The sequence below is a fragment of the Gavialis gangeticus genome, unplaced genomic scaffold, assembly GCF_001723915.1.
Source record: "Gavialis gangeticus isolate Ggan-Ray unplaced genomic scaffold, GavGan_comp1, whole genome shotgun sequence".
NCBI lineage: Eukaryota > Metazoa > Chordata > Crocodylia > Gavialidae > Gavialis > Gavialis gangeticus.
Window position 1 is genome coordinate 2039986 of NW_017728959.1, and position 12107 is coordinate 2052092.

The 12107-nt window shown below is 50.1% G+C and overlaps 1 protein-coding gene across 3 annotated transcripts in view; it reads left to right on the forward strand.

The window, feature by feature from the left end:
• The first annotated feature begins 376 nt into the window (after positions 1 to 376).
• LOC109291925 (nuclear envelope pore membrane protein POM 121C-like) overlaps positions 377 to 12107 on the forward strand; it is a 19278-nt gene continuing 7547 nt past the window's right edge. Inside the window, exons 1-10 of one of the 3 annotated variants that reach the window (XM_019509330.1) lie at positions 377 to 619; positions 1276 to 1434; positions 4272 to 4352; positions 4803 to 4974; positions 6184 to 6275; positions 7175 to 7245; positions 8223 to 8347; positions 8746 to 8848; positions 9248 to 9424; positions 9849 to 11570. In XM_019509330.1, the coding sequence (XP_019364875.1) occupies positions 555 to 619; positions 1276 to 1434; positions 4272 to 4352; positions 4803 to 4974; positions 6184 to 6275; positions 7175 to 7245; positions 8223 to 8347; positions 8746 to 8848; positions 9248 to 9424; positions 9849 to 11570 (2767 nt within the window). In that variant the 5' untranslated portion in view covers positions 377 to 554. The remainder of the gene's footprint in view (positions 620 to 1275; positions 1435 to 4271; positions 4353 to 4802; positions 4975 to 6183; positions 6276 to 7174; positions 7246 to 8222; positions 8348 to 8745; positions 8849 to 9247; positions 9425 to 9848; positions 11571 to 12107) is intronic. The other 2 variants (XM_019509197.1, XM_019509258.1) reach the window with 2 other exon arrangements.

Sequence of the window (12107 nt, forward strand, 5' to 3'; positions counted from 1 at the left end):
AACCCTTGTTCTTGCTATATACAGAGAACTAGGCCAACCACATCCCAAAAGAAGAAGCTGGCAAAAGATTGCATTTTACTTGGGTCTCTTACAAATCTTTGGCGCTGAAAGGGATATGAATATTTGTTGTTTATAATAACCACATCAGAAATTGGTATGTTGAATCTCTTTCTAGCTCTTCAGTATCTGTTGCTGCTTGTGCTAAAACCATCTGCTCTTTCAGAGGGCATAGAACTTGGGGCCAGCATGAGGGTAAATACACTAGCTCATTGCTGTTTTGTAGATTTAATCTCTCAGGGATGGACAGACTGGGCCATGAGCTTAGGGGATCCCTGTGACTGAGCAACTAGCATCCCTCTGCCTCTCCTGGGCAGCTTATTCCCTGTGGCGTCTTTGTCTGCAGGAATCACTTGACCCCACCAACCCGCTTTGTGCAGACTCTTCGTCGGCGGTATCCAATCCAGCAGGCCCAGTATGCCTCGCTGGGGGCCCTGCCCACAGTATGCTGGGATGGCTTTCAGAAGAAGAGCGTACTTTCTGCTCGCAACTCTAGCATGGTGCAGAGCCCAGTAACAGTGAAGATTGCTCCGCCAGACAGCAACCTGTCCCATTCTCCCATGTGAGTATGACACCATCGTGGGCCTTTAAGTACCCCTCTCCCTTTTGAATGTGCAAAGTATGCATAAAGCTAGCCCTCAGTAAATGCACTGCTATCTGATGCAGTCAGTATCACTGTGAGTGCTGTTATGAGTGCTACTTATTGTTGTCAAGAACTAAAGCTTTGCTCTCCTCCCATCCTGTGTGTGCTGTCAGCAAGTAGTGTATCTTCTGCTTTAATGACCCTGCTCTAAGATACTCTGAGGGTTGCATGCAGCATTGTACCATGACTGCATCACTTCACCCTTGTAAAAGCTGTATAAAAACTCTTGCTAGGAGCAGAGCTGAGGAAAGTGCCTAGAAAATGGGTTACCAATTCTTATTGCACAGTAGCCCTTCACTTTGATTGCTTAAAGCACCTCTCTCAGGGAGTTTGTAGCTCATAGCTGTGTTGTGACCTCCTAATCCACATGTTGAGCATTGTTTTGTTGCTATGGGAAGGATTGTTATGTCACAAGCTAGTCCAGAAACTGAACTCCTCCTCTAAAGGAAAGGAAAGTCTCAGCAATGCTGGGACAGCTTGGCATTCAAGGCAGTGGGTAGCTCTGCTCGTGGAACTCTACTAGTGAGAAGCAGATGTGTTCCCACTCTCCCATAACTCACTATTCTACATTACAGCTTGGAGCAGTTGATTTCACCAGTGGCCTTATCATCCAACAGCACCCTGGATCCATGTGCAAAAGAGACTGTGCTCAGTGCCCTTAAGGAGAGCAGGAAGAGGGCTGTGGAGGAGGAAGATGACCAAACTTTCCCCATTGAACAGGAAAACAAAAGGAGGAGGTAATGAGCTAGCAAGTTGGGATGCATGGGGGTAGTAAGTGTCTCTTCTAGTCAGGCATGGAGGCCTCATAAATGCAATAGATCCCCAGGGCAGTATACCAGCTGTGTGAAATGAAAGAAGTGTTAACAATGAAGACCCAGCCTCTCCATATAGGCAACAGAAGGTGGGGGCTACCAGAGCTCAGCCCCACCAGATGTAGGGCAGCAGGTAGGACCACAGTGCAGCCACAGTCTCGCTCCGGCAGCCAGGGGGTGGGAAATGCAGACACTCAGATACACAGCCAGGATTGCAGCCCTGGCGTGTGGCTTCCCAGCACGGCAGGTAAGTTTCAGTCTGCTTTCTTTGTGAAGAAGGGCCTTGAGGGGGTAAATTGAGACCCTCACAGTGCAGGAGGGAGTGGGGCAGGGGTAAATGGGGCCCTGGCTGGGCCGGGTCATGGGATAATCGGAGCCTGGTGGTCCATCTGGGGGCAGAGGAGGGCCTCCCACCAATGCATGCACCACAGGGGAGCCAAGGCGTGTGTTGTGTCCCCCCGCCCCGGGAATCTGTGGGCAGTCTGCCACTGTGGGCTGGGCTCTGCTCTGCCTCTGCACCTCACTGCTGCTGCTTCAAGAGTGGCATGATGCCATGTGTGTCCCATCGCTGGGCAGCCTACCACTGGGCTGCTGCCCACCCAGTGCTAGGACACACATGGCATCATGCTGCTCTCGGGGCAGTGACAGCTGCAGCAGGGAGCAAAGCGCAGTGCACAGTGGCAGCTGCCTCCACTATAGATGGAGGGGCATGTGTCCCCCTGGGCCTTCGCTGAGTTGTGCACAGCAGTGGGAGCCTCCCACACCCCTGGACAAGCCACCTGGGCTCTGATTTTCCCACCAACCAGCCCAGCCAGGCCAGGATCCCACTCACCCTTACCCTTGCCTCTGCCCCACTCCCTCCCTCACCACTGGGGGCCTTGATCTGGCCCTCCACCCATGGCCCTTTTTCCTCCCCTCACCCCTTCCCACAGACTTACCTGCCGGGAGAGTGAGGGGGTGGCTCCCCCCAAATAATTTTTTCTCCCTCCACCTATGCCTCTCCAGAAGAGCAAGTAATCCCAACAGAACAGTGCTTTGAAGTAATCAGGGAAAAGAGAAATGGCATCTGGGCTTCAGCCCGAGCTCCCCCCTCTTTTGCTGGAAGTCTTGAGACGTGGAGTTAGAGTAACTGAATCCTTAAAATCACTTCTGCTATCTGCTATCAAAGCAGACCCAGGCTTTGCAGATTTCTTCAGGGTTTAGTTCCATGGCATCTCTGTTATAAACCAGTCAGTTCTCCAGTCTGCCTCAGTCTTTAGAAAGAAGTAGGATACATCTTCAGGTTCTGGCATAAAACCAAACAAGAACAATTTAAAAGTCCTTCTGAAGCCTTCTTCCTACATCTTAAGAACCAAAGTGTGGGTGTCCTCTAAAGAATGGAAACTGGGAGGTCTTTCTCCTCCCCACTAGCCAAGGTTATTAAGAACACCAGATGCTGGTTTGCAGATATGTGGTCTAACATAGCTGGGCCCATACAAGATGAGCACGGAGATGGAGTTTGTGTCTGTCTTTGTGAAGAGGGCATTGGACTGGAATGATGGAGAATAGATTCCAGAATAGAGCTTTTCATCCTAGACCACTCTGAGTGTAGGGCAGGATCTTTAACTGGATCTCCCATATTGTGTACCCTTGCTGCTAGGGTATGGTCTCTGTCTGATGAGAGAATGCTTCAAGGTCTTCTTGACAAATGCTGCTGAAACTGAGACCTCTCCAAAACATTTTGGCTTTGGCCAGAGAGCATAATTTTTTTGTCTTGACCGGCTTTACTCAGCAGCTGAACTGATTGTATTGGGTGTGAAAGGGCAGCTGAAAGAGGATAGACATCCAAATCGTCATTAGTCAGCTGAGGTGGAGCAGGGTGAAGTAGACTACATCTTGAGGCAAAATGTCATCCTGGACAGTTGGGTTCTGGAACAAGATGCCAAGGGAGGAAATGATACTTGATCCCTGGAGAGATTCTAAACTGGGGTCAGCAAAATACGGCCCGGGGGCCGGATCCGGCCTGTCAGGCCATTCTATCCAGCTCCTAAACAATTTAGAAAATTAATATTTATTTGCTCCTGGCTGCCTGTCAAAGATGACAGGAACCAGGGGGAGTAGGACCTAGAGGAAGCTGGTGGCAGGACCCAGCAGCAAGACCTGCCCAGCTCTGCCCCCAGCCAGAAACCCCTGCCTAGCAAAGGCTTCTGGTCTGGGACCATGGGGCTTTTCCTGCTTCCCTGTACCGGAGAGGGAAATGTGGCCCTCAGCAGCTTGCCAAAACTTGGTAAGCGGCCCTCTGCCTGAAATAATTGCCCGCCCTGTGCTAGACTGAGGCTTTGACCACACAAGAATGTTAATGCTAGTTTCAGAGTGTGGATACATACGCCAACAAATTATGAGGTTGTGTTGGCAAAGCTATGATTTGTGTTGGTATAGTAAAACCATACATTTCCTGACCACAAATGAAACAATCTGTTGGTACTGCTGCATCTTCATGAAGGGGTAATTTTGGCCCAGCTCTGCCCATGCCAGATCACACACACCTTCACACCATGACTGATAGAACTATGACAGCATTTTGTAATGTAAGCCTGACCTGAACCTTGACACCTGTCCAGCAGGGGTGGTTTGTGGAATTAAGTCAGTCGTTGGAGCGCAGGAGGCTGTGTGAGACCTTTCTGGGAATGGTTCCTGCAACCACCTCGATCAAAGCAGTGCCTGATTCCTGTGGGTAGGTCTTTCTGGACTTTGAGGAGATACCCATCTTTCTCTTGCAGGCGACATGACAGCAGTGGGAGTGGACAGTCAGCATTTGAGCCTCTGGTGGCAAATGGAGCCCCAGCCTCTCTTGTACCCAAGTAAGTGACTTCTCAGATTGTAAGGGACCTAGCTTCAGCTCAGACGCAAGGCAGCAAGGAGGCTCTGTAGAGCTAGCCAATTGAGTTTAGGCCTAAAGAGTAAGCTTGGGAAAAGGTGTTAAGCTTTTCCTTGCTGAGGTGCAAAGTCCTTGTCACAGGAAGGGCCACTTCTGCTTCTTGACTGTTACAAGCATCAAGGAGTTTTGGGTCCCGAGGAAGACAGAGCCATCTAAGATGTATATTCATCATCTGCTGGCTGCTTGCTTCATAGCAGGGAGTTCCATTGCTGGAAAATCCTTATTGAGGTCTTGGTAATTTGTACTAGTGGCAGAAACCAGATTTGCGGCAGAGATTTTCAGTGAGCATGCAGCAAAGGGTTTGGGTTTTGGAAGCTCTGTACATGGCACAAGGGTAAGGAAAACATTCAAACTTATCTCTCTCCCTCTCCAGGCCAGGCTCTCTGAAGAGGGGTCTTACCTCCCAGTGTCTAGATGAGTGCCTAAACAAGAGATCACGTAGCAGTTCCATCAGCTCCGTGAACAACATGTACGCAGGTGGGATTCCCAGCTCCATTCGCAATGCCATCGCCAGCTCCTACAGCTCTACCCGGGGCCTCTCGCAGGTAGGACACAACATACCTGCAATTAACAGTGGTGGCTGGTGTGAAGAGTGGCACAGACCTGTGGGACTGCCCAAGGTCATGAGCCTGATGGAGCATTACCAAACGGTGAGCTGTAAACACCACAAAGAGTCTTTGTAGCTGAGTGCAGCACAAATACATTTGGTAAAGCTATCCCATTTAGTCATGCAACAGACTAGTTGTAGCCATTGCTGACACCTGCCCACCTGTTGGCTATGCTTCTTTGTACTCTTTGTGGGTGGCAGTCGAATACCCTGGCATGGAGCCCTCCTCAAATAGAACCTTCTCACCAAAAAGAATGCTGTGTTCCTCATACTTGGCTGAGGGCACTACAGCTAAGTGATACTCAAATCTGATGTTCTGGGTTAAAAATATGAAATAAAACACATCCTTCTGTTGTGTAACTTCCCTTCTGGCTGCACTTAGCAGACATCAAAATTCACAGAATTTTGTGGAATCCACAAAATTGCAAATTCGGTAGGTTCCTAGCGATTGGTCTCCAGAAAACTACTGCTTAATGACTCCTGTTGGTCAAGACTGTAGAACTGGACCTGGACCCTGAGGTTTGTTGACCAAACTTTGCTCAACAAAAGATCAACTTTTCCTCTTGCTGGGATACTTGCTTGTGTCCCAAGTTCAAGAGGATCTTGTTGAAGGTTCTAAGGCCCTGAACCTGATACACCTTTTAAAATAAATTATTTCAGTATGGATTTTCCCTAGATGCTAAAGATTTTTCCATGCTAGGGGACAAATTCTGAAGTCCCTGAGGTAGGCTCAGTGAACTGCCAAACATCTATCAGGAGCATAACCTGTTCATGCCAGAGCAATTGTACATGTGTTGGTGGCTTTACTGTCAGTGATCTAATAGGACCCTTGTCAGGGCCTGTCACATGAACATTGGAGGGAGGGGGGTAATGTTTGAACACGGGACTACTGCTGCAGGCAGGACTGCGGAGGGTAACAGTGGTCTTCTGTGCGCTTGAACATGAAGACCCATAAACTTCAGCTGGGCCAGCATTTGCACAGGCTCTGGAGCTCCACCAGGGCAAGTGTTGCTGCATGTTACTTTACATGGTGGTGAGAGTGCTCCCACCTGGCTCTCCTCTTAGAAGTTACAAACTGAGGCAAAAGCCTCCAGCTGGCTAAGATCACTGTTACTGTATTGCTAAAGGTAAGGTCTCTGTGTTTCAGGTGTGGAAGAGAAGTGGCCTGAGTACTTCCCCTCTTTCCAGTCCAGCATCTTCCCGCTCTCAGACACCAGAGAGGCCTCTTAAGAAAGCAAGGTGAGCTTGACTGCCTTTCTGTTCTGTCCCTTGTTGCTTGTTTCCTTTTTTTGTTGGTATGGAGGGGGATGTCTTTCTGATAATCTGAGTGGAGACTACAGTCTCCTTAAGTAAGAGATGGGGTAAGGAGTGTCTTCTTGGGATGATCCATTCCTTAGGACTCCAAATCCTTTCCATGCTAACTCCAATCCCTTAGTATCTTGCTAAACTGGTTCTTCCTTGTTTTTCCTCTAGTATCTCTCCATGAGGCTGCATTATGTCTGCTCTTTTCTCTAGTGTCCTAAATTGTTTGGCCGCTGGTCAGGTGGTACATCCTGCAGTTCTCTAGTGTTTCCATGGCCTGGATTGCTTGACCTCAGCAGCTGGGGAAGAGTAAAAGGCTTGTCACCATTTGGTTAATTAACACATCTCTGCTTCCAAGGATATCCCTTTGCTCACCAAGGGATGCAGAGGTGCCTCAGCACTTCTGATCTGTTTTGGTGTTCAGCTCTTTATCCCCTGCCTGAGAGATCTGTCCCCTCTCAGTCAGGAGTGCATAGGACACTGGTCATAAAACAAATGTTGGTGTGACTTGTTTTTCCAGAGGGCTTCACACCTAATGTGGATCTCTCAAAACAGCTTACAGACCACTGGAGTCTGAGACTGACATTGCTTTTACAGAATGCTGAGATTCTGTGAAGCAGGAGCACTCTCTCTTCTGCATCCAGGCATCTTCAAGGTGTTAGGACTGGGCTGCGCTCAGGGCACTGCTAGTGGGTGGCAATTTTGCTTGTGGCCTCCAAGATCCACGTTTGTGGTTTGTGGGGCCAGAGAAGTGCAAGTAAATCTGTACTGTCAGCCTTTGCTCCTGGAAAGAGGAAACAGGTTTGGCCCTTACAGGTTTTCCCCTGTCTCTGCAGAGAAGAAGAGCCACATCGATCTAGTACTTCCACCCCAGTGAAATCTGACATGGAACTGCAGACAGAGAGAGGTAAGTAGGACCATAGGTTATGCTGCAGTGAGTGGAGGACAACTTCACTAACAGAAAGCCGCTGGTAATGACTGCTCAGCTACATTTTGTAAGCTGTTCCATTCAGAAGAGTGAAAGGAGGCAAAAGTTGGTGTCCCTATGGGACAGGGCGGCAAACGTACCCAGGTATCAGCCACCCAGTGTGGAGTCTTTACTACTAGTCTCTTATCCTGCCAGATATGCAAGCTTAAGTGGAGTTGGGCTAGGTCAGTATCCACATGAGAACAGAGAAGCAACTCCATGCTGCAGTTGTACAGGTAGCACTGTCCTGTTAGGGCTTGAGGCATCTATGTAGCTGGAGGTGCTGCCTGTTAGAGTATTTATGTCTAGATCCGTTTTTAAAAAAAGGCTCTGTTGTACATGTCAAAGGAACAAACTAGTATCAGGTCTAGCATCCTGACACAATTTCAGGATGCCTCCCTGGTTCTTGCTGCACATCACAGTATTCTTCATATCTTCTTTTAGGCAGCATAAATAGCTCCTGTGCTTCACCCCAGAGGTGACTACATTTTGGTGCTAGACGAGATAAACTCTTGTCTGGTTTGTATATTGGTTAAGTGCTTTAGGGGGTGGTGTGGGGCCACGTAAAGTGACCACCATGCTGCTGACCCAAGTTGCTAAATGGCCTCTTTAGTGTTAGCAGTAGCATGTTTGGAAGCAGTCTGCTTAGCAGTCCCTGGGAGTCTTCACACGAGCTGCCTCCTCAGTTTGCAGGTATGGCCAACCATTCATCCAGGAAACCCTGGAGCCCTGTGCTCATCTTGTACCACAGCCTGTGGCTCTGTGCTCCCAGGCAGGGTTATCTGGAGGAGAATTTCCCTTCCCTCTGGAAGGAGGGAGACTAACGTGTTGGTAAGCAAGTTCCTGTGGCAGGATGTGTAAATTGTATTCCTCTTCTGTTTGGAGCCCCTAGTTCTCATTTGTTCCCCCTCCTCTAGCTGTGGAGACCCCTGTGCAAAAGAAGCAAAGTTCCTTGAGCTTACCCTCCCTGTCAGAGAGCAGTGGGAAGCGCAAGCGGAAGATCCAGCTGCTGTCCTCTCGCCGAGGAGACCAGCTTGCCTTGGTACGTTGCCTTCTTGCAGCCCTTGCTGACTTTCTCTGTGGGATATGATGGTTACCTTTTCTACAAAGGCAGGGAGAGACTCAGTTGGTTGTTCCTGGGATGGAAGCTCCTGTCTTGTGGGAAGTGAAGCTTGTTCCAGCACTTGGCATGTAGTAGAATGTGTTTGACTTGTGGTGATTTACAGGGAAAGGTCTGCTATGCTCTCAGACCCATGTTGAAAACAACCCCAAATTCATGTGCATGTAGTAGGCAAAATGGACAGGGGCTAGGCCTCTGGTATTGTGCTATGGCAGAACCATCTTTGCAGTTGTTGCCACTGTGTGGCATTGCTGGGAGCCTGGCAAGGCTCTGTCTGCCTTCTGGAGGAGGGAACTCAACTGACACTCTTCCATTGGCAGCCTCCTCCCCCTCAGCTGAGCTTTCCTGTCACAGTCGAGGACTTGGATGCAGAAAAGAAGGCAGTGCTCAAGTGTTTCAACAAAGTCTTGGAGGATAAGACTGGTAAGGACCCCTCTGCTGCCATTCCTTCCTGTAGGGGCTATCTGGCTAGAAGGGTAGTTGGAGTGAGTCCGGGGGGGGTGGGGTAGTAAGAAACTGGAGAGAGTCTCTGACCCATCTGTAAGACCAGCGTAGACCAGTGAGTTGTGTAGTCTGAACATCTGCATAACACAGGCCAGAGTCTCTTCATGCTTGATATAGCTTCCTCTTCTTGGAGGCCAGTGAACAGGTGTTCTATTTTCTGCTGCTCCGGGTGGTGTGGTCAAGGCTCTGAAGACAGCTTAATGACTTATGCCATCCTTATAATGTTGCTTGCTGCATCAGACTGTGGTGCCTTCAGTAACTGGTCTCCGCATCTTCCTTAGCAGGGGATTTAAGCATATTGCTCTCATTCCCCCACAATAGATTCGCCTGCAACCAGTTCTGCAGAGACCATCCCTGCATCCAAACCCCTGTCATTCACACTGATGTCTACTGGGCCTACATCTGTATTGACAGCTCCTCTGGTTGCCAGCACTGGCTCCTTGCTGGAAAGTCTGAAGAAAATGCAGAACAGCCAGAGTATTCCTGTGCTTTCAGGTTTGTGATTGGGTGGGATGGGAGCAGTCCTGAGGCTCTGGCTTGGGGCACTTAGACTTGGTGATCAGGGTTTTGTTGGGGGGAGCTCCTCATGCAGGCATCAGTATGAGGTTGGGATTTGCAGCATCACTTGTTCCTGGTGCAGCTTAAACTCAGCTGACTCCAGGAAATCCCACCTGGAATGTGATGGAAATAGTTGCTGTCAAACAGCTGGGTTTTCAGTGGGTTTCCCCATAAAGCCTACACTGTACAGATTTCCTGGCCAGCCTGCATGGGCTGTAGCATTCAGTTTGGTCTGTGTTTGTGCCAGGTAGGGCCTATGCTGGGGTAGCTTTATTACCCCACCCAGGTTTCTAGTTAGTTTCCTTAGTAGCACTAGTCATACCTGGTTATAAAAAGTCTCTAAATGATCTCTCTCCCTCAGATTCGACAGGAGTTGCAGCGACTTCTCAGCCAGTTCCAGCAGCCCCTCTGTTGTCAGTCTCCAATGTACCACTGAATTCAAGCTCATTGTCTGTTACAGCATCTGACTCAAAGCTTGTGCCCATGTTAAACTTACCTGTTCCATTAGCCCCTCCCTGCTCCCTTGTCCAGCCTGGCGGCAGTGAAAGCAGCCTGGGGGTTCCCACTTCACTGGAGCTAGGCCCGACCCCTAGCAAACCTCCCTCCTCCCCTAAACCAAGCATCCTTTTTGGGATGCTGAGCATTCCTCCTGCCAGCCAGCCTGCAGCAGCAACAGCTACATCTTCCACCCCAGCCACCACTGCCCCTGTGTTTAAGCCAATCTTTGGCACCTTGCCAAAAAGCGAGAACATGGTGCCTTCTGCAGCTGGCACTTCCACAACAGTCACAGTGTCTTCCAGTGCTACATCTCTCTCAACAACCTCCCCTGCCAGCACCACAATGTTCAAGCCTGTTTTTGGGAGTTTGACGACATCTGGACCCTCAGCAACAGCTTCTCCCTTTGCGTTTAAGCAGGCTTCTCAGCTGGCATCCACTGCTGATCTGACCACAGCTTCCACCACAGCCACCCCTGTGTTTGCCAGCTTCCCCAATAGCATCTTCACAACTGCAGCAACGACCAGCACTGTACTGAGTACCATCACTGAATGCACTACGAAGCCCATGTTCAGTTTTGGGCTTAACCTGCCGAGTTCCACCAGTGTGTCAGCCAGCCCAGCTGTCAGCACAGCCACCTCCACCAGTGCATCTCAGCCCTTCCTCTTTGGAGCCCCTTCAAGCTCAGTTCCCAGCACAGAAGCAGGCTTTGCGTCCACAGGCCCTGCTTTTGGGTTTGGAAAGCCTGCTGTCACCACAGCTACTACCACCACTAATGTTCCAGTGGGCTCCACCTTTGGCCATGCACCCTTGAATGTAGCACAGGCCACCCCTTCCACCATTACCACCACCACCACCACCGGCTTCAGTATTTTTGGCAGCACTGCTCTGACTTCAACCCCAGCAACAGCAGGCCAGTCAACACTGTCTTTTGGCTCTTCCCTCACTCCGTTTTGTTCCTTTGGCACTGGTGCCAAACCACCCCCTGCATACTCGGGGGCAGCTAGTCAGCCTGCATTTGGCACTGGTACCCCAGACAGCCAGCAGTCTGCCAACAAGCCTACAGCTGGCCCAGCAAGCTTTAGTGCCCCTTTCAGCTTTGGAGCCTCCACAACCCAGTCTACTGCTCAGCCAGCATTTGGCAGCAACACTCAGCCAGCCTTTGGTGCCAACAGCCAGGCTTCCTTCCGCACAAGCAGCAGCCAGCCAGCGTTTGGAGGCACCACATCCATCTTCTCCTTTGGAACAGCCACCACAACCACCACATCAAGTTTTGGTTCCAACACCCAGACTACAAACAGTGGGGCCAGGGGCATGGTGTTTGGCAGTGCCACTGCATCTCCATTCACTTTTGGGGCATCCACCCAGCAAAGCACAGGACCCAGTGCCTTTGGCATTGGAACACCTTCCCTAGGTGGAAGTACTCCTGCTGTAGCATTTAATTTTGGGGCTGGGCAGAGCGGATCGGCAGGTGCCATAACACTCTTTGGTTCCCCCCTGACGCAGAACACGCTGGGTGCCCAGAACCAGAGCACGTCATTTGCCTTCTCTGCAGCTGGCACACCTGATAACAAGCCTGTGTTCGGAGGTAAGGTGTCTACCCACCTGTTGGGCATGAGCAAATTCTGTTTGGCTTGTTTCAGAATAAGACTGGCTGGGCATGAGGGGAGGTCTAAGTGAATGTAGGCAGTGGCCATGCCATGCTTCTGGTCTCTTACTCCTGGCTTCTCTAAGCATATGGTGTGGCTATTAACTGTGCCCATTCCCCAGCTGTTCATTAGGACAAGGCAGCGACTAGAAGGCGTCACTTCAGAGAGGTCAGGTTTTTTTGTTGTTACTGGAAACCCCACTTCCTACTGACTTAATTTTGCATGTAGGCAAAGATTTGTGTCTGCTAAGCTTAGTTCTTTGGGGCAGGTACAGCCTGGCTGCATTTTGGGGGTAGTGGGAAGTAGGTCTGTGTTCAGCTAATCCCACTGGATTAAACATAGGCTGTACAATAGTATTTCTGACCCCTTAGTGAAGTAAGCTCCTTCTACCCTGGGCAGCCCACTGATCCTCCTGGAAGGAGAGTTTGAGAGGCAGTGAGAGAGAGGTGCCAGGGGCCTGTCCTGTGGCAGGAGCT